The 24,585-nt window shown below is 51.4% G+C and overlaps 1 protein-coding gene across 1 annotated transcript in view; it reads right to left on the bottom strand.

Moving 5' to 3' along the window:
* The window catches only part of E2F3 (E2F transcription factor 3), a 100,047-nt gene extending 76,166 nt beyond the window's left edge, over positions 1–23,881 (bottom strand). The window contains exon 1 of the mRNA XM_063923242.1: positions 23,267–23,881. Within this exon, the coding sequence (XP_063779312.1) occupies positions 23,267–23,566 (300 nt within the window). The 5' untranslated portion in view covers positions 23,567–23,881. The remainder of the gene's footprint in view (positions 1–23,266) is intronic.
* Between the last annotated feature and the right edge of the window lie 704 nt (positions 23,882–24,585).

Below are 24,585 nucleotides of genomic sequence, written 5' to 3'. Positions count from 1 at the left end.
ACTGTGCCCGGAAGAGCTGACACAATAAGGAAGGATTTTGAATCCCGGGTAAGACTCATACCAGCCACACCGTATAACTCGTGATAATATACCCAGTTAACAGTATGAACACAACAGAGCCTCTCAAAGGATGGCTCAACAATAACCCTTGTAGTTAACAATAACTATATACAAGTATTGCAGACAGTCCACACTTGGGACGGGCGCCCAGCATCCACTACGGACTACGAGAAATAGATTTACCGGTGAGTAAAATCTTATTTTCTCTGACGTCCTAGTGGATGCTGGGGACTCCGTAAGGACCATGGGGATTATACCAAAGCTCCCAAACGGACGGGAGAGTGCGGATGACTCTGCAGCACCGAATGAGAGAACTCAAGGTCCTCCTCAGCCAGGGTATCAAATTTGTAGAATTTTGCAAACGTGTTTGCCCCTGACCAAGTAGCAGCTCGGCAAAGTTGTAAAGCCGAAACCCCTCGGGCAGCCGCCCAAGAAGAGCCCACTTTCCTCGTGGAATGGGCTTTTACAGATTTAGGCTGCGGCAGGCCAGCCATCGAATGCGCAAGCTGAATTGTGCTACAAATCCAGCGAGCAATAGTCTGCTTTGAAGCAGGAGCACCCATCTTGTTTGGGGCATACAGGATAAATAGCGAGTCAGTCTTCCTGACTCCAGCCGTCCTGGAAACATACATTTTCAAGGCCCTGACTACGTCCAGTAACTTGGAGTCCTCCAAGTCCCTAGTAGCCGCAGGCACCACGATAGGTTGGTTCAAGTGAAAAGCTGATACCACCTTAGGAAGAAACTGGGGACGAGTCCTCAATTCTGCCCTATCCATATGGAAAATCAAATAGGGGCTTTTTCATGACAAAGCCGCCAATTCTGACACACGCCTTGCCGAAGCCAAGGCCAAAAGCATGACCACTTTCCACGTGAGATATTTTAAATCCACGGTTTTGAGTGGCTCAAACCAATGTGACTTTAGGAAACCCAACACCACGTTGAGGTCCCACTGGAGGCACAAAAGGAGGCTGAATATGCAGCACTCCCTTGACAAATGTCTGAACTTCAGGCAGTGAAGCCAGTTCTTTTTGGAAGAAAATCGACAGAGCCGAAATCTGGACCTTAATGGAACCCAGTTTTAGGCCCATAGTCACCCCTGACTGTAGGAAGTGCAGAAATCGACCTAGCTGGAATTCCTCCGTTGGGGCCTTCCTGGCCTCACACCACGCAACATATTTTCGCCATATGCGGTGATAATGTTGTACGGATACATCTTTTCTAGCTTTAAAGAGCGTAGGAATGACTTCCTCCGGAATACCCTTTTCTTTTAGGATCCGGTGTTCAACTGCCATGCCGTTAAACGCAGCCGCGGTAAGTCTTGGAACAGACAGGGCCCCTGCAGCAGCAGGTCCTGTCTGAGTGGCAGAGGCCATGGGTCCTCTGTTTTGTTTAAGCGGGACGCCATCATGTCCACCTGTGGCTTTTCCCAACAGTTTACAATCAGTTGGAAGACTTCTGGATGAAGTCCCCACTCTCCCGGGTGGAGGTCGTGCCTGCTGAGGAAGTCTGCTTCCCAGTTGTCCACTCCCGGAATGAACACTGCTGACAGTGCTAACACATGATTTTCCACCCATCGGAGAATCCTTGTGGCTTCTGCCATCACCATCCTGCTTCTTGTGCCGCCCTGTCTGTTTACATGAGCGACCGCCGTGATGTTGTCTGACTGGATCAGCACCGGCCGGTGTTGAAGCAGGGGTCTAGCCTGACTTAGGGCATTGTAAATGGCCCTTAGTTCCAGAATATTTATGTGTAGGGAAGTCTCCTGACTTTTCCATAGCCTTGGAAGTTTCTTCCCTGTGTCACTGCCCCCCAGCCTCAAAGGCTGGCATCCGTGATCACCAGGACCCAGTCCTGTATGCCGAATCTGCGGCCCCCTAGAAGATGAGCACTCTGCAGCCACCACAACAGCGACACCCTGGCCCTTGTAGACAGGGTTATTCGCCCATGCATCTGAAGATACGACCCGGACCAATTGTCCAACAGATCCCACTGGAAAATCCTTGCATGGGACCTGGCGAATGGAATTTCTTCGTAAGAAGCTACCATCCTTCCCAGGGCTCGCGTGCATTGATGCACCGACACCTGTATACGTATTAGGAGGTCTCTGTCTAGAGACGACAACTCCTTGGACTTCTCCTCCGGGAGAAACCCATTTTATCCTGTTCTGTGTCCAGAACCATACCCAGGAACAGTAGACGCGTCGTAGGAACCAGCTGCGACTTTGGAATATTCAGAATCCAGCCGTGCTGTTGTAGCACTTCCCGAGATAGTGCTACTCCGCCGAACTGCTCCCTGGACCTCGCCTTTATAAGGAGATCGTCCAAGTACGGGATAATTATTTCGGCCATTACCTTGGTAAATACCTCTGTGCCGGGGACAGACCAACGGCAACGTCTGGAATTGGTAATGACAATCCTGTACCACAATTTTGAGGTACTCCTGGTGAACAGGGTAAATAGGGACATGCAGGTAAGCATCCTTGATGTCCAGTGATACCATGAAATTCTCCAGGTTTGCAATAATCGCCCTGAGCGATTCCATTTTGAACTTGAACCTTCGTATATAAGTGTTCAAGGCTTTCAATTTTAGTATGGGTCTCACCGAACCGTCTGGTTTCGGTACCACAACATTTTGGAATAGTAACCCCGGCCTTGTTGAAGTAGGGGTACCTTGATTTCACCTGCTGGAAGTACAGCTTGTGAATTGCCGCCAGTACTACCTTTCTCCGAGGGCAGCAGGCAAGGCTGATGTGAGGTAACGGCGAGGGGGAGTCGCTTGAACTCCAGCCTGTATCCCTGTGATACTAATTGCAGAACCTAAGGATCCACCTGTGGGCAAGCCCACTGGTCCCTGAAGTTCCCGAGACGCGCCCCTACCGCACCTGTCTCCACCTGTGGAGCCCCAACGTCATGCGGTCGACTCAGAGGAAGCGGGGGAAGATTTTTGATCCTGGGAACTGGCTGCTGGTGCAGCTTTTTCCTTCTTCCCTTGTCTCTGTGCAGAAAGGAAGCGCCTTTGACCCGCTTGCTTTTCTGAAGCCGAAAGGACTGTACCTGAAAATACAGTGCTTTTAGGCTGTGAGGAATCCTGAGGTAAAAATTTTTCTTCCCAGCTGTTGCTGTGGATACGAGGTCCCAGAGACCATCCCCAAACAATTCCTCACCCCTATAAGGCAGAATCTCCATGTGCCTTTTATAGGCAGCATCACCTGTCCACTGCCAGGTTTCTAATACCCTCCTGGCAGAATGGACATTGCATTAATTCTGGATGCCAGCCGGCAAATATCCCTCTGTGCATCCTTTATATCTAAGACGACGTCTTTAATATGCTCTATGTTAGCAAACTATTATCCCTGTCTTAGAGTATTAATATTATCTGACTGGGTATCAGACCACGCTGCAGCAGCACTATTTATGCTGAGGCAATTGCAGGTCTCAGTATATAACCTGAGTGTGTATATACAGACTTCAGGATAGCCTCCTGCTTTTTATCAGAAGGCTCCTTCAAGGTGGCCGTATCCTAAGACTGCAGTGCCACCTTTTTTGACAAACGTGTGAGCGCCTTATCCACCCTAAGGGATATCTCCCAACGTGACCTATCCTCTGGCAGGAAAGGGTACGCCATCAGTAAACTTTTTTGAAATTACCAGTTTCTTATCGGGGGAACCCACGCTACTTTACACACTTCATTCATTCATCTGATGGGGGAACAAAACACTGGCTGCTTTTTCTCCCCAAAAATAAAACCCCTTTTATGTGGTACTTGGGTTCATGTCAGAAATGCGTAACACATTTTTCATTGCAGAGATCATGTAACGGATGTTCCTAGTGGATTGTGTATATGTCTCAACCTCGTCGACACTGGAGTCTGACTCTGTGTCGACATCTGTGTCTGCCATCTGAGGTAACGGGCGCTTTTTTGAGCCCCTGATGGCCTTTGAGACGCGGGCTGAGAAGCTGGCTGTCCCACAGCTGTTACGTCATCCAGCCTTTTATGTCGGTTAATACCTTCCACCTATCCATCCACTCTGGTGTCGGCCCCACAGGGGGCGACATCCCATTCATCGGCCTCTGCTCCACCTCCACGTAACATTCCTCATCCCACATGTCGACACAGCCGTACCGACACACAGCACACACACAGGGAATGCTCTGACTGAGGACAGGACCCCACAAAGTCCTTTGGGGAGACCGAGAGAGTATGCCAGCACACACCAGAGCGCTATATAATGCAGGGATTAACACTGAGTGATTTTTCCCCCAATAGCTGCTTGTATAAACAATATTGCGCCTAAATTTAGTGCCCCCCCCCTCTCTTTTTAACCCTTTGAGCCTGAAAACTACAGGGGAGAGCCTGGGGAGCTGTCTTCCAGCTGCACTGTGAAGAGAAAATGGCGCCAGTGTGCTGAGGGAGATAGCTCCGCCCCTTTTTCTGCGGACTTTTCTCTCGCTTTTTTATGGATTCTGGCAGGGGTATTTATCACATATATAGCCTCTGGGGCTATATATTGTGATATATTTGCCAGCAAATGTGTATTTATTGCTTCTCAGGGAGCGCCCCCCCCCCAGCGCCCTGCACCCTCAGTGACCGGAGTGTGAAGTGTGTATGAGGAGCAATGGCGCACAGCTGCAGTGCTGTGTGCTCACTTGGTGAAGACTGATGTCTTCTGCCGCCGATTTTCCGGATTCTTCTTGCTTCTGGCTCTGTAAGGGGGCCGGCGGCGCGGCTCCGGGACCGAACACCAATGGCCGGTTCCATGCGGTCGATCCCTCTGGAGCTAATGGTGTCCAGTAGCCTAAGAAGCCCAAGCTACCACCAGTTAGGTAGGTTCGCTTCTTCTCCCCTTAGTCCCTCGCTGCAGTGAGTCTGTTGCCAGCAGATCTCACTGTAAAATAAAAAAAAATAAAAAAAACTTAAAACATACTTTCTCTCTAGGAGCTCAGAAGAGCCCCTAGTGTGCATCCAGCTCACCCGGGCACAGGATTCTAACTGAAGTCTGGAGGAGGGTCATAGTGGGAGTAGCCAGTGCACACCAGGTAGTCCTAAATCTTTCTTAGCTGTGCCCAGTCTCCTGCGGTGCCGCTATTCCCCATGGTCCTTACGGAGTCCCCAGCATCCACTAGGACGTCAGAGAAACTTCTTGATGAAGTCCCCACTCTCCTGGATGGAGATAGTGTCTGCTGAGGAAGTCTGCTTCCCAGGTGTCCACTCCCGGAATGAAGACTGCTGACAGAGCGCTTGCGTGATTTTCCGCCCAGCGAAGAATCCTGGTGGCTTCCGCCATTGCCACTCTGCTCCTTGTCCCTCCTTAGCGGTTTACAAGAGCCACAGCTGTAACGTTGTCTGATTGAATCAGAACCGGTAGGTCGCAAAGAAGGAGTCTCCGCTTGTCGTAGGCTGTTGTATATGGCCCTCAATTCCAGTGCGTTGATGTTTAGACAAGCCTCCTGGCTTGACCATAGTCCCTGAAAATTGCTTCCTTGTGTGACTGCTCCCCATCCTCAGAGGCTCGCGTCCGTGGTCACCAGAATCCAGTCTTGAATGCCGAACCTGCGACCTTCGAGAAGGTGAGCAATCTGCAGCCACCACAGGAGAGACACCCTGGCCCTGGGGGACAGGCTTATTTTCTGATGTATCTGTAGATAGGACCCCGACCACTTGTCCAGAAGGTCCCACTGAAACGTCCTCGCATGAAACCTGCCGAAGGGGATGGCCTCGTAGGACGCAACCATTTTTCCCAGTACTCGAGTGCATTGATGGACTGACACTTTTTTTTGGTTGTAACAGGTTTCTGACCATTTTCTGGAGTTCCTGGGCTTTTTCCATCGGGAGAAAAACCCTCTTTTGTTCCGTGTCCAGAATCATGCCTAAGAAAGATAGCCGGGTCGTTGGAATCAACTGACTTTGATAGATTTAGAATCCAGCCATGTTGCTGCCGCACTCTCAGGGAGAGTGACAAGCTTTTCTGCAATTGATCTCTCGATCTCGCTTTTATCAGGAGATCGTCCAAGTACAGGATAATTGTGACTCCCTGCACCATCATTCCCGCCATTACCTTGGTGAAAATCCTCGGGGCCGTGGAAAGCCCAAACGGCAACATCTGAAACTGGTAATGACAGTCCTGTATTGCGAATCCCCGGTATGCCTGAGGAGGTGGATATATGTGGACATGAAGGTATGCATCCTTTATGTCTAGTGACACCATAAAATCCCCCCCCTCCAGGCTGGAGATAACTGCCCGGTGCGATTCCATCTTGAATTTTAACTTTTTCAAGTACAGGTTTAGGGATTTTAGATTGGGTCTGACCGAGCCATCCGGTTTCGGAACCACAAACAGGGTTGAATAGTACCCCTTCCCCTGTTGAACTAGGGGCACCTTGACAATCACTTATTATCTCCCTTTCTGGGGGAGAAGCTGGTTAAGCAGATTTGAAAAATCGGCGAGGAGGCACGTCTTCGAATTCCAGATTGTAGCCTTGGGATACAATCTCCATCGCCCAAGGATCCACGTCTGACTGAACCCAGAACTGGCTGAAGAGTCGAAGACGTGCCCCCACCGACGCGGGCTCCCTCAGTGGAGCCCCAGTGTCATGCGGTGGATTTAGTAGAAGCCGGGGAGGACTTCTGCTCCTGGGAACTAGCCGTAGCAGGCATTCTTTTCCCTCTACCCTTACCTCTGGCGAGGAAGGAAGAGCCCCGACCTCTTCTGGACTTATGCAGCCGAAAGGACTGTATCTGATATTGCGGTGTTTTCTTTTGCTGTGGGAGAACATAAGGTAAAAAGGTAGATTTACCCGCGGTAGCTGTGGAAACCAGGTCCGCGAGACCTTCCGCAAATAAAACCTCACCCTTGTAAGGTAAAACTTCCATATGTCTTTTTGAGTCGGCATCACCCGTCCATTGACGGGTCCACAGGACCCGCTTAGCAGAAATCGCCATGGCGTTGGCTCTTGAACCTAACAGCCCAACGTCTCTGGAAGCGTCTCTCATATATAAGACTGCTTCTTTAATATGACCTAAGGTCAATAAAATGCTATACCTATCTAGGGTATCATTGTCAGATGACAAGGTATCTACCCAAGCTGCTACAGCACTACCAAACAAACGCTATTGCCGGTCTGAGCAAGGCACCCGTATATGCATAAATTGATTTTACGGAAGTTTCCTTTCTGCGATCAGCAGGATCCTTGAGGGCTGCCGTGTCTGGAGACGGTAGCGCCACCTTTTTGGACAAGCACGATAAAGCCTTGTCCACTTTGGGCAAGGATTCCCACCGTTTCAAATAACGCGTTCAGCTCATGAGATGGGGGAAAGGTTACCTCAGGTTTCTTTTCCTTAAACATGCATACCCTCGTGTCAGGGACAGAGGGGTCATCTGTGATATGCAAAACATCTTTTATTGCAATAATCATATAATGAATACTTTTGGCCACCCTTGGGTGTAACCTCGCATCATCGTTGTCGACACTGGAGTCAGAATCCGTGTCGGTATCAGTGTCTGCTACTTGGGACAGGGGACGTTTCTGAGACCCTGGAGGGCCCTGTGATACAGCCAAAGCCATGGCTTGACTCCCTGACTTTTCGCTGGACTCTGCTTTGTCCATTCTCTTATGTAATAAAGACATTTGCATTTAAAACATTCCACATATCCAGCTAATCAGGTGTCGGCGTCACCGACACCACAATCTGCTCCACCTCCTCCCTAGATGAGCCTTCCGCTTCAGACATACGTACAGACACCCCCACACTCAGGGAGATAGAAATATATATATATATATATATATATATATATATATATATATATATATATATATATATATATATATATATATATATATATATATAGATAAGAATTTACTTACCGATAATTCTATTTCTCGTAGTCCGTAGTGGATGCTGGGGACTCCGTAAGGACCATGGGGAATAGCGGCTCCGCAGGAGACTGGGCACAAAAGTAAAGCTTTAGAACTACCTGGTGTGCACTGGCTCCTCCCCCTATGACCCTCCTCCAAGCCTCAGTTAGGATACTGTGCCCGGACGAGCGTACACAATAAGGAAGGATTTTGAATCCCGGGTAAGACTCATACCAGCCACACCAATCACACCATATAACTTGTGATCTAAACCCAGTTAACAGCATGATAACCGAGGAGCCTCTAGAAAAGATGGCTCACTACAGCAATAACCCGATTTTTTTGGTAACAATAACTATGTACCAGTATTGCAGACAATCCGCACTTGGGATGGGCGCCCAGCATCCACTACGGACTACGAGAAATAGAATTATCGGTAAGTAAATTCTTATTTTCTCTAACGTCCTAAGTGGATGCTGGGGACTCCGTAAGGACCATGGGGATTATACCAAAGCTCCCAAACGGGCGGGAGAGTGCGGATGACTCTGCAGCACCAAATGAGAGAACTCCAGGTCCTCCTCAGCCAGGGTATCAAATTTGTAGAATTTTACAAACGTATTTGCTCCTGACCAAGTAGCTGCTCGGCAAAGTTGTAAAGCCGAGACCCCTCGGGCAGCCGCCCAAGATGAGCCCACCTTCCTTGTGGAATGGGCTTATACAGATTTTGGCTGTGGCAGGCCTGCCACAGAATGTGCAAGCTGAATTGTACTACAAATCCAACGAGCAATAGTCTGCTTAGAAGCAGGAGCACCCAGCTTGTTGGGTGCATACAGAATAAACAACGAGTCAGATTTTCTGACTCCAGCCGTCCTGGAAACCTATATTTCCAGGGCTCTGACAACGTCTAGCAACTTGGAGTCCTCCAAGTCCCTAGTAGCCGCAGGCACCACAATAGGTTGATTCAGGTGAAACGCTGAAAACCACCTTAGGGAGAAACTGAGGACAAGTCCTCAATTCCGCCCTGTCCGAATGGAAAATCAGATGAGGGCTTTTACAGGATAAAGCTGCCAATTCTGACACGCACCTGGCCCAGGCCAGGGCCAACAGCATGACCACTTTCCATGTGAGATATTTTAACTCCACATATTTAAGTGGTTCAAACCAATGTGACTTTTGGAACCCAAAAACTACATTTAGATCCCAAGGTGCCACTGGAGGCACAAAAGGAGGCTGTATATACAGTACCCCTTTCACAACGTCTGAACTTCAGGGACTGAAGCTAGTTCTTTTTGGAAGAAAATTGACAGGGCCGAAATTTGAACCTTAATGGACCCCCATTTCAGGCCCATAGACACTCCTGTTTGCAGGAAATGTAGGAATCGACCTAGTTGAAAAATTCCTCCGTCGGGGCCTTACTGGCCTCGCACCACGCAACATATTTTCGCCAAATGCGGTGATAATGTTTTGCGGTTATATCTTTCCTGGCTTTGATCAGGATAGGAATGACTTCATCCGGAATGCCTTTCTCCTTCAGGATCCGGCGTTCAACCGCCATGCCGTCAAACGCAGCCGCGGTAAGTCTTGGAACAGACAGGGTCCTTGCTGGAGCAGGTCCCTTCTTAGAGGTAGAGGCCACGGATCCTCCATGAGCATCTCTTGAAGTTCCGGTTACCAAGTCCTTCTTGGCCAATCCGGAGCCACGAATATAGTGCTTACTCCTCTCCATCTTATAATTCTCAGTACCTTGGGTATGAGAGGCAGAGGAGGGAACACATACACTGACTGGTACACCCACTGTGTTACCAGAGCGTCCACAGCTATTGCCTGAGGGTCCCTTGACCTGGCGCAATACTTGTCGAGTTTTTTTAAACATGTGGAAGACTTCTGGGTGAAGTCCCCACTCTCCCGGGTGGAGGTCGTGTCTGCTGAGGAAGTCTGCTTCCCAGTTGTCCACTCCCGGAATGAATACTGCTGACAGTGCTATCACATGATTTTCCGCCAAGCGAAGAATCCTTGCAGCTTCTGCCATTGCCCTCCTGCTTCTTGTGTCACCCTGTCTGTTTACGTGGGTGACTGCCGTGATGTTGTCCGAATGGATCAACTCCGGGTGACCTTGAAGCAGAGGTCTTGCTGAGCTTAGAGCATTGTAAATGGCCCTTAGCTTCAGGATATTTATGTGAAGTGATGTCTCCAGGCTTGACCCTAAGCTCTGGAAATTACTTCCCTGTGTGACTGCTCCCCAGCCTCGCAGGCTGGCATCCGTGGTCACCAGGACCCAGTCCTGAAAGTGCAGCCCTCTAGAAGATGAGCACTCTGCAACCACCACAGGAGAGACACCCTTGTGCTTGGTGACAGGGTTATCCGCCGATGCATCTGAAGATGCGACCCGGACCATTTGTCCAGCAGGTCCCACTGGAAAGTTCTCGCGTGGAATCTGCCGAATGGGATTGCTTCGTAGGAAGCCACCATTTTTCCCAGAACCATTTCATTGATGTACTGAGACTTGGCTCGGTTATAGGAGGTTCCCGACTAGCTCGGATAACTCCCTGACTTTCTCCTCCGGGAGAAACACCTTTTTCTGGACTGTGTCCAGGATCATCCCTAGGAACAGAAGACGAGTCGTCGGAATCAGCTGCGATTTTGGAATATTGAGAATCCAATCGTGCTGCCGCAACACTACCTGAGATAGTGCTACACCGACCTCCAGCTGTTCCCTGGATCTTACCCTTATCAGGGAATCGTCCAAGTAAGGGATAACTAAAATTCCCTTCCTTCGAAGGAGTATCATCATTTCGGCCATTACCTTGGTAAAGACCCGGGGTGCCGTGGACCATCCATACGGCAGCGTCTGAAACTGATAGTGACAGTTCTGTACCATAAACCTGAGGTACCCTTGGTGAGAAGGGTAAATTTGGACATGAAGGTAAGCATCCTTGATGTCCCGAGACATCATGTAGTCCCCTTCTTCCAGGTTCGCAATCACTGCTCTGAGTGACTCAATCTTGAATTTGAACCTCCGTAAGTGTTCAAGATTTTAGAATCGGTCTCACCGAGCCGTCCGGCTTCGGTACCACAACAGTGTGGAATAATACCCCGTTCCCTGTTGCAGGAGGGGTACCTTGATTTTCACCTGCTGGGAATACAGCTTGTGAATGGCTTCCCAAACTGCCTCCCTGTCAGAAGGAGACATCGGTAAAGCCGACTTTAGGAAACGGCGAGGGGGAGACGTCTCGAATTCCAATTTGTACCCCTGAGATATCACCTGAAGGATCCAGGGGTCTACTTGCGAGTGAGCCCACTGCGCGCTGAAATTCATTGAGACGGGCCCCCACCGTGCCCGATTCTGCTTGTAAAGCCCCAGCGTCATACTGAGGGCTTGGCAGAGGCGGGAGAGGGCTTCTGTTCCTGGGAACTGGCTGATTTCTGCAGCCTTTTTCCTCTCCCTCTGTCACGGGGCAGAAATGAGGAACCTTTTGCCCGCATGCCCACGAAAAGACTGCGCCTGATAATACGGCGTCTTCTTGTGTTGAGAGGCGACCTGGGGTACAAACGTGGATTTCCCAGCTGTTGCCATGGCCACCAGGTCTGAAAGACCGACCCCAAATAACTCCTCCCCTTAATAAGGCAATACTTCCAAATGCCGTTTGGAATCCGCATCACCTGACCACTGTCGTGTCCATAACCCTCTACTGGCAGAAATGGACAACGCACTTAGACTTGATGCCAGTCGGCAAATATTCCGCTGTGCATCACGCATATATAGAAATGCATCTTTTAAATGCTCTATAGGCAATAATATACTGTCCCTATCTAGGGTATCAATATTTTCAGTCAGGGAATCCGACCACGCTAACCCAGCACTGCACATCCAGGCTGAGGCGATTGCTGGTCGCAGTATAACACCAGTATGTGCGTAAATACATTTTAGGATACCCTCCTGCTTTCTATCAGCAGGATCCTTAAGGGCGGCCATCTCAGGAGAGGGTAGAGCCCTTGTTCTTACAAGCGTGTGAGCGCTTTATCCACCCTAGGGGGTGTTTCCCAACGCACCCTAACCTCTGGCGGGAAAGGCTATAATGCCAATAACATTTTAGAAATTATCAGTTGTTATCGGGGGAAACCCACGCATCATCACACACCTCATTTAATTTCTCAGATTCAGGAAAACTACAGGTAGTTTTTCCTCACCGAACATAATACCCCTTTTTGGTGGTACTCATATTATCAGAAATGTGTAAAACATTTTTCATTGCCTCAATCATGTAACGTGTGGCCCTACGGGAAGTCACATTTGTCTCTTCACCGTCGACACTGGAGTCAGTATCCGTGTCGGCGTCTATATCTGCCATCTGAGGTAACGGGCGCTTTAGAGCCCCTGACGGCCTATGAGACGTCTGGACAGGCACAAGCTGAGTAGCCGGCTGTCTCATGTCAACCACTGTCTTTTATACAGAGCCGACACTGTCACGTAATTCCTTCCAACAGTTCATCCACTCAGGTGTCGACCCCCTAGGGGGTGACATCACTATTACAGGCAATCTGCACCGTCTCCACATCATTTTTCTCCTCATACATGTCGACACCAACGTACCGACACAGCACACACACACAGGGAATGCTCTGATAGAGGACAGGACCCCACTAGCCCTTTGGGGAGACAGAGGGAGAGTTTGCCAGCACACACCAGAGCGCTATATATATACAGGGATAACCTTATATAAGTGTTTTTCCCCTTATAGCTGCTGTATTTTTAATACTGCGCGTAATTAGTGCCCCCCTCACTTTTTTAACCCTTTCTGTAGTGTAGTGACTGCAGGGGAGAGCCAGGGAGCTTCCCTCCAACGGAGCTGTGAGGGAAAATGGCGCCAGTGTGCTGAGGAGATAAGGCCGCCGAGAAGGGGGCGGAGCCTATCTCCCGTTTTTCTGTGTATTCTGGCAGGGGTTAAATTCATCCATATAGCCCAGGAGCTATAGGTGATGCATTTTTTTTGCCATCCAAGGTGTTTTTATTGCGTCTCAGGGCGCCCCCCAGCGCCCTGCACCCTCAGTGACCGGAGTGTGAAGTGTGCTGAGAGCAATGGCGCACAGCTGCAGTGCTGTGCGCTACCTTGTTGAAGACAGGACGTCTTCTGCCGCCGATTTTCCGGACCTCTTCTGTCTTCTGGCTCTGTAAGGGGGCCGGCGGCGCGGCTCTGGGACCTATCCATGGCTGGGCCTGTGATCGGTCCCTCTGGAGCTAATGTCCAGTAGCCTAAGAAGCCCAATCCACTCTGCACGCAGGTGAGTTCGCTTCTTCTCCCCTTAGTCCCTCGATGCAGTGAGCCTGTTGCCAGCAGGTCTCACTGAACATAAAAAACCTAAAACTAAACTTTTCTCTAAGCAGCTCAGGAGAGCCACCTAGTGTGCACCCTTCTCGTTCGGGCACAAAAATCTAACTGAGGCTTGGAGGAGGTTCATAGGGGGAGGAGCCAGTGCACACCAGGTAGTTCTAAAGCTTTACTTTTGTGCCCAGTCTCCTGCGGAGCCGCTATTCCCCATGGTCCTTACGGAGTCCCCAGCATCCACTTAGGACGTTAGAGAAATGTGCAATACATCTTTCATTGCAGTAATAATGCATCGGATGGCTTTTGTAGACTGTATATTTGTCTCATCCTCATCTACACTGGAGTCAGACTCCGTGTCGACATCTGTGTCTACCATCTGAGCTAGCGGGCGTTTATGAGCCCCTGACGGCTTCTGAGTCGCCTGGGCAGGCGCGGGCTGAGACCCCGGCTGTCCCAAGGCTGCTGCGTCATCGAACCTTTTATGTAAGGAGTTGACACTGTCGGTTAAGACCTTCCACATATCCATTCAATCAGGTGTCGGCCCCGTCTGGGGCGACACCACACTTATCTGCCCCTGCTCCGCCTCCACGTAACCCTCCTCATTAAACATGTCGACACAGCCGTACCGACACCACACACACAGGGAATGCTCAGACTGAGGACAGGACCCCACAAAGTCCTTTGGGGAGACAGAGTATGCCAGCACACACCACAGCGCTATATAAACACAGGGATTTACACTATAAGAAGTGATTTACCCAATAGCTGCTTAAATCTCTTATTTGCGCCTAAATTTATGTGCCCCCCCTCTTTTTTACCCTTCTTGTATCAGGATACTGCAGGGGAGAGCCTGGGGAGCTGCTTCCAGCGGAGCTGTGAAGGGAAAATGGCGCTGGTGTGCTGAGGAAGAAGGCCCCGCCCCCTCAGCGGCGGGCTTGTCCCGCGTTTTATGTAACTTAATGGCGGGTTTTTTTTTTACACATACAGTTTTCAGACTGTATTATGTGTATTTTAAGTGCCAAAAGGTATTATAATTGCTGCACAGGGGGCGCGCCGCCCCCCCCCCCCCCCCAAGCGCCCTGCACCCTACAGTGACCGGAGTGTGTAGTGTGCTGTGGGAGCAATGGCGCACAGCTGCGGTGCTGTGCGCTACCTTAATGAAGACAGGAGTCTTCTGCCGCCGATTTCATCGCTTCTCTTCTGTCTCTGCAAGGGGGACGGCTCCGGGAACGGACGATCGAGGTCAGGCCCTGTGTTCGAACCCTCTGGAGCTAATGGTGTCCAGTAGCCTAAGAAGCACAAGCTAGCTGTAGATTCTAACTGAGGTCTGGAGGAGGGGCATAGAGGGAGGAGCCAGTGCACACCAGATAGTACCTAATCTTTCTTTTAGAGTGCCCAGTCTCCTGCGGAGCCCGTCTATTCCCCATGGTCCTTACGGAGTTCCCAGCATCCACTAGGATGTCAGAGAAAATACATTATTATAATTATTATCCGGGGGATGAGAGAAGAAACCCGACGAAAGTGTGGCCGCGCGGCCGGCGCCAGGCTGATTCTGTCGGGAATCAGCCTTGCGCCGGGGAGTTAGGTCGGAGAATGCCCGTTCTCCCGACAATTCAACCTGTTTAGTCGGCGAGAACGGGTCATCGCCGACTTAACTGGAGCTGAATTGAATAGCGTCAGGAGCAAACTCCCGGCGCTATTCAACTGTCGGAGAATAGAATTGACCCCAAAGAGTACGGTCCCAACAAGACCATCGGGTCCATGTATTTTTCATCCCAACCACAACCAGATGAGGCAGACATGTTGGTCGCACTACAAAGGTTACACTGTGGAAGGTGAGCCATACAAGGTCCCAATGGGAAAACTGAAAACTTGTGCAGTAGTATAATATACCCTGTAAGGAAAGATCCACATGAAGAAAATCCTGCCCCTGTAGGAACCATCTGAGGTGTACTGCGTAGGTCACCACTGGCATATTAGCGCCTAAACACCCAGTTTATTTTGTCCCTATCATATGAAATATGTTGTGGGGTGGGGTTGGGGGGGGGGGGATTCCAGCGTTGGCATTGTGATCAATGTCGGGACCCTTGCTGCCGGTATGCTGACCAGTATCCTCTCCCTTCCAAGTCTTACTTTGCACTGACTTCTAATTGCACCCTCGTGGCTAGCCTCCCAAAACAACTTATTAACTTTAGACAGGAGCTAAATGCCTACAAACTACTAAATTGCCCCCTATGCCTTTAGGCTGGTAAAGACCATACTTACAAAGATCAAGGAGACTTCTGAATTTCATAGAAACTAAGCCATTTTTTTTTCTATAGGGGGCAAGTCATCAGATCAATCATTCGCTGCACAAGAATGCAAGCCAATAACGTGTGATGCCCTATCATAGCTTCAACACTTAACCCTCACCTCCAAGATCTAACCAATGTAAAAAAAAATTAAACTCATTTAAAAATACCAACCGAGCTAGAAACCCTTGTCAGGGCTGTGAAAAACTATGGGTTCTTCAGAAAACAGGGCTTATTACGGTTTTGTCATATTCAAGACAGGGTATACTGTGGAGTTTTCTCCAGTAGTGCCACTGATCATCTATGACAGGGGTGGCCAACCAGTCAGAGGCAAAGGGCCAGAAAAGATCTGTAGTCAAGGGATAAGAGGCACTATCATGTGCGCGCCTCCGGCGCGCGCACAAAAATGGGGGCATGGCCTAGTTGTCACAAAGTCACGCCCCTTTTTGTGGACACCCCTTTCGGTATGACATTTGTAGAAGTATGACCTTGTGTCATAACCCCGTTTTTAGTCATGTTGTACAGTGCCACATACATATAATGCCCCAGTACAGTGCCACATATATAAAAATGCCAAAAAATGGGTGCCCCCACACAGTGTGCCAGATACACACACGTGCCCCCACACAGTGTGCCAGATACACACACGTGCCCCCACACAGTGTGCCAGATACACACGTGCCCCCACACAGTGTGCCAGACACACACACGTGCCCCCACACAGTGTGCCAGACACACACACGTGCCCCCACACAGTGTGCCAGACACACACACGTGCCCCCACACAGTGTGCCAGACACACACACGTGCCCCCACACAGTGTGCCAGACACACACACGTGCCCCCACACAGTGTGCCAGACACACACACGTGCCCCCACACAGTGTGCCAGATACACACACGTGCCCCCACACAGTGTGCCAGATACACACACGTGCCCCCACACAGTGTGCCAGATACACACACGTGCCCCCACACAGTGTGCCAGATACACACACGTGCCCCCACACAGTGTGCCAGATACACACACGTGCCCCCACACAGTGTGCCAGATACACACACGTGCCCCCACACAGTGTGCCAGATACACACACGTGCCCCCACACAGTGTGCCAGCCATACACACGTGCCCCCACACAGTGTGCCATACACACGTGCCCCCACACAGTGTGCCATACACACGTGCCCCCACACAGTGTGCCATACACACGTGCCCCCACACAGTGTGCCATACACACGTGCCCCCACACAGTGTGCCATACACACACGCCCCCACAGTGTGCCATACACACACGCCCCCACACAGTGCGCCATACACACACGCCCCCAGTGTGCCATACACACACGCCCCCACACAGTGTGCCATACACACACGCCCCCACAGTGTGCCATACACACACGCCCCCACACAGTGCGCCATACACACACGCCCCCAGTGTGCCATACACACGTGCCCCCACACAGTGTGCCATACACACACGCCCCCACAGTGTGCCATACACACACGCCCCCACACAGTGCGCCATACACACACGCCCCCAGTGTGCCATACACACGTGCCCCCACACAGTGTGCCATACACACACGCCCCCACAGTGTGCCATACACACACGCCCCCACACAGTGCGCCATACACACACGCCCCCAGTGTGCCATACACACACGCCCCCACAGTGTGCCATACACACACGCCCCCACAGTGTGCCATACACACACGCCCCCACAGTGTGCCATACACACACGCCCCCACAGTGTGCCATACACACACGCCCCCACAGTGTGCCAGATATGCCCCCACACAGGGTGCCAGATATGCCCCCAGTGCAGATACACATGCCCCCACAGTGTGCCAGATATACCCCCAGTGCAGATACACATGCCCCCAGTGTGCCAGATATACCCCCCAGTGCATATACACATGCCCCCAGTGTGCCAGATATACCCCCCAGTGCAGATACACGTCCCCCCAGTGTGCCAGATAGGCCCCCAGTGCAGATACACGTCCCCACAGTGTGCCCCCCCTCCCCCCCAAGTGCTGCTCACTGCGCTGCTGCTGTGAGGGGAGGAGAGCGCAGCATGTGCCTCTCCTACCCCTCCGTCCATCTTCAATTCAGTGCCGGCCCGTGAGCCCACATATCGGCAGCCAATCAGGATCCTCAGCTGCTGGTCCACGAGCTCCGATTGGCTCATGGGCCGGCGCCAAATTCAAGATAGACACCGCCGCCAGAGACCTTAGAAGTCTGTGCACCCGGCCGTGTGAGTGTGTGTGCACTGTGTCGGGCAGCGGTGGCCAGGAGCGGATCGACTCGAGACGCATGCGGCTCGAGAGCCGCGGGTTGGCCACCTCTGATCTATGATTACACATCCCGTCAACGTTTTTGCTACTGCTAGCCAATTCAACCAACTTAGCTAAAGCACAGGAAAAGGGGCATTTCAAGAAACTTCAGTTTTAAACTTGAAGTCATTCTGATCTACTTTGCTGCTTGCTACAAAGTAAAAAAAAAAAAAAGTTAGCAAAAACAAACACAATACAGTAAGGAGATGAGCATGAACCTGTCCGCAACCATATATACTCCCCTACTGTGGCAGCATTGTAACAAGCACTATTGTACACTAATACAATATCGCATTCGAAAGTATGATTTAAGGCCCATACACATTAGACGATTTCGCTCTGAGCGACATCGTCTAACGTTTCCCCCTCCCGGGCCGGCGGCCGCCTGTACGCACTGAGCGATATGACAGCTCATATCGCTCAGTGACGTCACGCCCCCGCCAGCCCTGCATGAAGGTCGTGGACGACAGTCCACATCCTTCATGCATGCCCTACCGACAGCGACGATCGTTGCCGACCCGCGGGGCCGCGCATCGGTGATCGCTGGCGGCATACACACTTAACGATAAAATGAGCGACGTCGCTCAAGGAGGGGGAAAATGAGCGACGTCGCTCATTATATCGTTAAGTGTGTATGGACCTTTAGATGCGTCATATGATGCACTGTGTGCACATCGTATGTGTTTTCAGTACGATTCGAGGTCCCGGTCGAATGCTGCATCTAGATCATACATGCAGCACATATCCGTCGTAATGGTATGAACATCGTACCTTGTTGTATGCACATACAATGCATCGTGGAACTGTATACCTGGCACGGTGGGGGGACGGGGGGGATACGGGCATCTGTATACCTGGCACAGTGGGGGGACGGGGGGGGGGGGGGGGGGGGAGGGAGATGGGCATCTGTATACCTGGCACGGTGGGGGGCGGCGCATCTGTATACCTGGCACGGTGGGGGCGGCGCATCTGTATACCTGGCACGGTGGGGGCGGCGCATCTGTATACCTGGCACGGTGGGGGCGGCGCATCTGTATACCTGGCACGGTGGGGGCGGCGCATCTGTATACCTGGCACGGTGGGGGCGGCGCATCTGTATACCTGGCACGGTGGGGGCGGCGCATCTGTATACCTGGCACGGTGGGGGCGGCGCATCTGTATACCTGGCACGGTGGGGGCGGCGCATCTGTATACCTGGCACGGTGGGGGCGGCGCATCTGTATACCTGGCACGGTGGGGGCGGCGCATCTGTATACCTGGCACGGTGGGGGCGCATCTGTATACCTGGCACGGTGGGGGCGCATCTGTATACCTGGCACGGTGGGGGCGCATCTGTATACCTGGCACGGTGGGGGCGCATCTGTATACCTGGCACGGTGGGGGCGCATCTGTATACCTGGCACGGTGGGGGCGCATCTGTATACCTGGCACGGTGGGGGCGCATCTGTATACCTGGCACGGTGGGGGGGGGGGGCATCTGTATACCTGGCACGGTGGGGGGGGGGGCATCTGTATACCTGGCACGGTGGGGGGGGGGGCATCTGTATACCTGGCACGGTGGGGGGGGGGGGCATCTGTATACCTGGCACGGTGGGGGGGGGGGCATCTGTATACCTGGCACGGTGGGGGGGGGGGGCATCTGTATACCTGGCACGGTGGGGGGGGGGGGCATCTGTATACCTGGCACGGTGGGGGGGGGGGGGGCATCTGTATACCTGGCACGGTGGGGGGGCATCTGTATACCTGGCACGGTGGGGGGGGGGCATCTGTATACCTGGCACGGTGGGGGGGGGGGCATCTGTATACCTGGCACGGTGGGGGGGGGGGGCATCTGTATACCTGGCACGGTGGGGGGGGGCATCTGTATACCTGGCACGGTGGGGGGGGGGGCATCTGTATACCTGGCACGGTGGGGGGGGGCATCTGTATACCTGGCACGGTGGGGGGGGGCATCTGTATACCTGGCACGGTGGGGGGCATCTGTATACCTGGCACGGCGGGGAAGGGGGGGCGCATCTGTATACCTGGCACGGTTGGGGGGGGGGGCGGGCATCTGTATACCTGGCACGGTGGGGGGGGCGGCATCTGTATACCTGGCACGGTGGGGGCAATTGTGGACATGTGTATCACGTCCCATTTTAACTGGCCACACCCATTTTTTGGCACGCGCACACACACAGTACCTCTAAGGGGCAGACCTACTGGGGGGCAGGGTAATTTAAGTTGAGAATTTTTGTATGGCCCCCGAAGGATTTTTATAAATATCCAAATAGCCCTCGGCAGAAAAAAGGTTCCCCACCCCTGTCCTAATGTATGGCCAGCATAAGACAACAGGACCAAATCAATTGGTATCACAGCCGACATAAGAGTACACGCAACGGCAGTCTCCAGGAGGTGCGAGAAACTGGGCATTTTGGGCGCCCAAAAGCACGGAGTTTAGCCATTTTAGGCGGCTAAACCCAGTCTATTTGGGCATGACCTGCACAGGCGCCCAAACAACTGAATTATGACAATTGTTTGGGCATCTAAACAGTCCCATCTAGACAGGATTTTTAGACACCCAGAACAATTGAATCGTACCCAATAGGGGATATTCTAATGTTATATTTGGCACCAATATCAGCATATTGCCTGTCACTTTAGATGGGAGAATATGCAAATATTTGTTTATTCTGGAAAATCGGTGCCCATTTTTTCACGCTTTTGCCAAACAGCAGTTTTGGCTGCATTAATCAGCTGAAGGCTACATAAACTGGCGTTTGGGAGCAAAAACTGGACTCTATTTATTGCCTCCTGAGGTGTCTCCTATAGCTAAAGGGCACATGAACCGAGCAACAGTTTAATTGCACCACCTGGGGGAAACAAAACACCCCCCAATACGCCATTGAGTAACATAGTAAGAATCTGTATCTTGCCACTTAATTCATATTTCATCGCAAGTCAATGGTGTTAATTCAATCACACTTCATTATCGATGGCCATTGGAAAGATTGTTAAGCTGGGAACACATACAACTATCTACCAGACCATCTGTCTAAACTGGTTGGAATAAAACTCTGGTAATGCATGGGAGCAAATAATCAACTATATGCTCACAAACACTGCAACATACAAAAACAGTCATTCAGACAAATTGGATAATTTGTCTGTGGACACCAGGAAAACCGTGTGCATGGGCACTATCGATGGGTAACACATCAAATTACTACAATACGATATGTACATGCAAAGCATGTTAGGTGGCAGCTCCACCAACACTATTCAACGGTTATCCCTACAAGTAATCTTCTATATACGAAAAAACCAACAACTCACCACAAGCAGAATGTAGGTTTTACAGATTACGTGTTCTTTGCATTTTGGAATTATGCTTTTTAAAAGCTGTACTATTGGCTTGGATACATCTTATTACTGGCAATGGATGAGATTTACTAATCCACATCTGTATTTAGTTTAGGCTGCAGGGAGGGGGTGTTTAGTCAACCCTGTGGAGGGGTAGGTTTAGGCTGCGGTAAACATCAGTTACTTAGTTAAATTATACCCATTTCAGACCACCTGAGGGGGAAGGGTTGCACCAGGAAGCCTGACACAGGAGCTCCCAGGGTGAGACCCACCTCAGGCGCCCCACTGCCTGCAACCCGGCATATTGGCAACATCAGCCAATATGGAGATCACAATTTCTCCAATGGCCGCCCTTCCACACCGCACAGCGAGCCAGGTTGAACAAGAGTTCAACCCTACTCGCTAGCTCGACCCGGTATATTTCCCCTGGCACCTTTCAAACCGCACAGGAACATGTGTTATGCACGCTCATGTACCAATAACCCATGTTCAAAGCTGGTGGTCTGAAAGGATTATTAATCTATGCCAGTATTTTAAACATCAGGATGTCACTGTCAGTATATTGACAGCTGGCATCCCAACCCAAAAATATACAGGAAAACTTAAGGCACTGGCTCGACTATAATTGGCCACTGTATGCAGACAAGCATTGCAGCAATGACCAGGTTCATATCAGTCTCAATTTTATTCCCCCTTCTAAACGGATTACATACGTAGCACCGGCGGCCTGGGGGCAGGCTGTCAATAACCCGACAGCGGCATCCCACCCGTCAGAATGCTGGCAGTGATGTGAGCGCAGAGTCACCTTACTGGCTCGCTGCGACTCGCCACAGGATCTATTCCCGATCTATGGGTGCCGTGGACACTTATGAGGTAATAACCCTGGTGTGGCAGGTTCCCAGCTGGCGCATTGTCAGCATTCTGAATGATCCCGACAACCAGCATTTTAACTGCATCCCTTCAGAACATGCAGAGCCAGACTAATACCCCTTTTCCACCTGAGTACCAGGTCCGATCCAGGATGTTTAACCCGGCTACAACCCGTGTCGGCCCCACCGTTTCCACTGCACTTCGACACGGGTTATTCCCAGGTTGGATCGGTTTCCACTTGATCCGGGTAAGCTCTGTAAAAGCTATTGATGTCACTTGTTACTCGGGTCTGAAAACACTGGTAATGACCGTTTCCACTGCACAATTACGCGGGTCATTACAGTTCAACCTGGGTAGGATTCCAGGGTCATTCAACCCGTGTTGAGCAGTTTCCACTTACTAAAAACCCATGTTGATGCGCACCCCCGTGCAAAAACACTGGTAAATTTAGCCAGTGGTAAAGGGGTAGAAATCAGTTCCAGCTTGTCAAAAGCAATGGTTGGGGTGCAACTGGTAGCCTGCAACTGCAAGATCAGATTGAATTAAAAAGAGAAACAATTGTTAACAGGTGTGTGGGTGGGAACCATCAAAACAATATTAAAACCACCATCTGTATTTAGATCTTACTGCAGACATTAATGGCATCAATAGACCCCAAGTCCAATCACTAACAGTACATTTATATATAAACACTGAAGATACTTGAGGAACTGGTCTTTACAGTATTATAGCAGGGCAATTACCCCACACAGCAGTGTGATGCCCTCCACCTCCTCCCCACAGTGACAGATGCACAAACATCTAATACACAGGTGACCTTTCCCCTGCCCCCTCCATCCGGGGCGGGAACGTGCCTGTGCTGCAGGATAATAGTAATGCCCCTATGGCAAGGCTACAACATAGTTGATCTAGAATATTTTCTCCCCCTACACATAGAATCCCCAATACACACGTAGCGTGTGCCCAGAAAGTGTCACCCTTAAGCAAGGTGTGATTACACAAAACAGGGTGAGCAGTGCATGGGGCAGAGCTACATGTGTAACATATGTGCCAGGCATGAGCGCTACATGTAGGGGGAGAGCACTGGGACACACAAGACAGACACATACGTGCTAGGAGGGGACACATACATGCAGCACACATACACATGACGGGGGGGGGATGGGAGAAGGGGGTGTAGCGGCGGTTACCGGAGGGCGCCCCAGTGCAGGCTGCTGTAGGCCGGCTCTGGCGCCGGGTCCGTGCGGCGTGGAGTAGAGGAAGCTGGCGGCTGCCTGGTGCTGCTGCTCCGTAGCACTGAGTCCTTGCTGGGGATGGTGCAGCGGGCCGGGCGAGGACAGGATCTGCAGGTATCCGCCGCCGCCTCCTGCACCAACCACACCGGCAGCGCCTCCCCCAGCGACGAACACCGCAGACAGACCGGAGACCTCAGAGCCCTGCAGCCCGGTGAGCAGCAGCTTGTCGTGCCCGGGGTGGATTGCCTTTCTCATCTTACGGAGCAGCCTGTCGGCTCCCTGTGACGCCGGGCAGCGCTCCTCCTGATGACCCCGGTAATCCTCCCGGTCCCGGCCTGTACGCTGGAAATGGTCAGGGATGTGGCTGCTGGGAAGTCCCTCGGTGCATGGGGTGGGCTCGTCTGGGGGTTATCGGGCACCGGGGAAGGCAGATGGAGGCGGATTGTGCTGCTGTGAGTGATAGGGCCCCGGCTCCGACCTCCCCGCCACCACCGCGGCTGAAAAATGGCTCCAGGAAGCTGACAATGAATGAAGGGATGCGGTTTACGCGCGAAGGTAGTCCCGCGAAACTCAGATTTCCCGCCGTATTTTTCAAATTGGATTTGCATATGCCCGCCCAGGATGCATTGCGCTGATTCTATTGGCCAAGGTGGTGCCGGTATTCAGAATTCCGGGCTGTCTCGTTCTCCGGTCTACCATTGGCTGTCGCTGTCACAGCCGCGGGGGCTCATTGGTTGCTCTGACGTAGCGTGGGGAGTGAGAAGCCGGCATCTCGTGCTCACACAGGGGAAATCTGTCTCTTCTTCTGGATGTATATTCGTGCGTGTGACGCGTTTGTTTCTTGTTGTAGTTACTAACATGTTCCAAATAGTTGGCGACATGGTCCCAAGAGCTTGTGGGAAGGGTCCTCTCCACAAAGGGTAACTAGATGCTACCCTACATTCTTCTGACAAAGCATTGTACTGTGGAGTCACTGAGCAAGCATTGCATTATATACAGTGCCTCTAACCGGTGTACACTCCTAAGCCTGCCAATAGAGTATAAATAGATAGCAGGAAAACACTCTGGTTCACTGTCACTTCAAATTTCTCTGACGTCCTAGTGGATGCTGGGAACTCCGTAAGGACCATGGGGAATAGCGGCTCCGCAGGAGACTGGGCACAAAAGTAAAAGCTTTATGACTAGCTGGTGTGCACTGGCTCCTCCCCCTATGACCCTCCTCCAAGCCTCAGTTAGATTTTGTGCCCGGCCGAGAAGGGTGCATTCTAGGAGGC

This window comes from Pseudophryne corroboree, chromosome 5 (assembly GCF_028390025.1).
Source record: "Pseudophryne corroboree isolate aPseCor3 chromosome 5, aPseCor3.hap2, whole genome shotgun sequence".
NCBI classification, from domain to species: domain Eukaryota; kingdom Metazoa; phylum Chordata; class Amphibia; order Anura; family Myobatrachidae; genus Pseudophryne; species Pseudophryne corroboree.
Note: the sequence above shows the minus strand (reverse complement) of the source record. Positions and strands in the feature narration are given on the sequence as shown.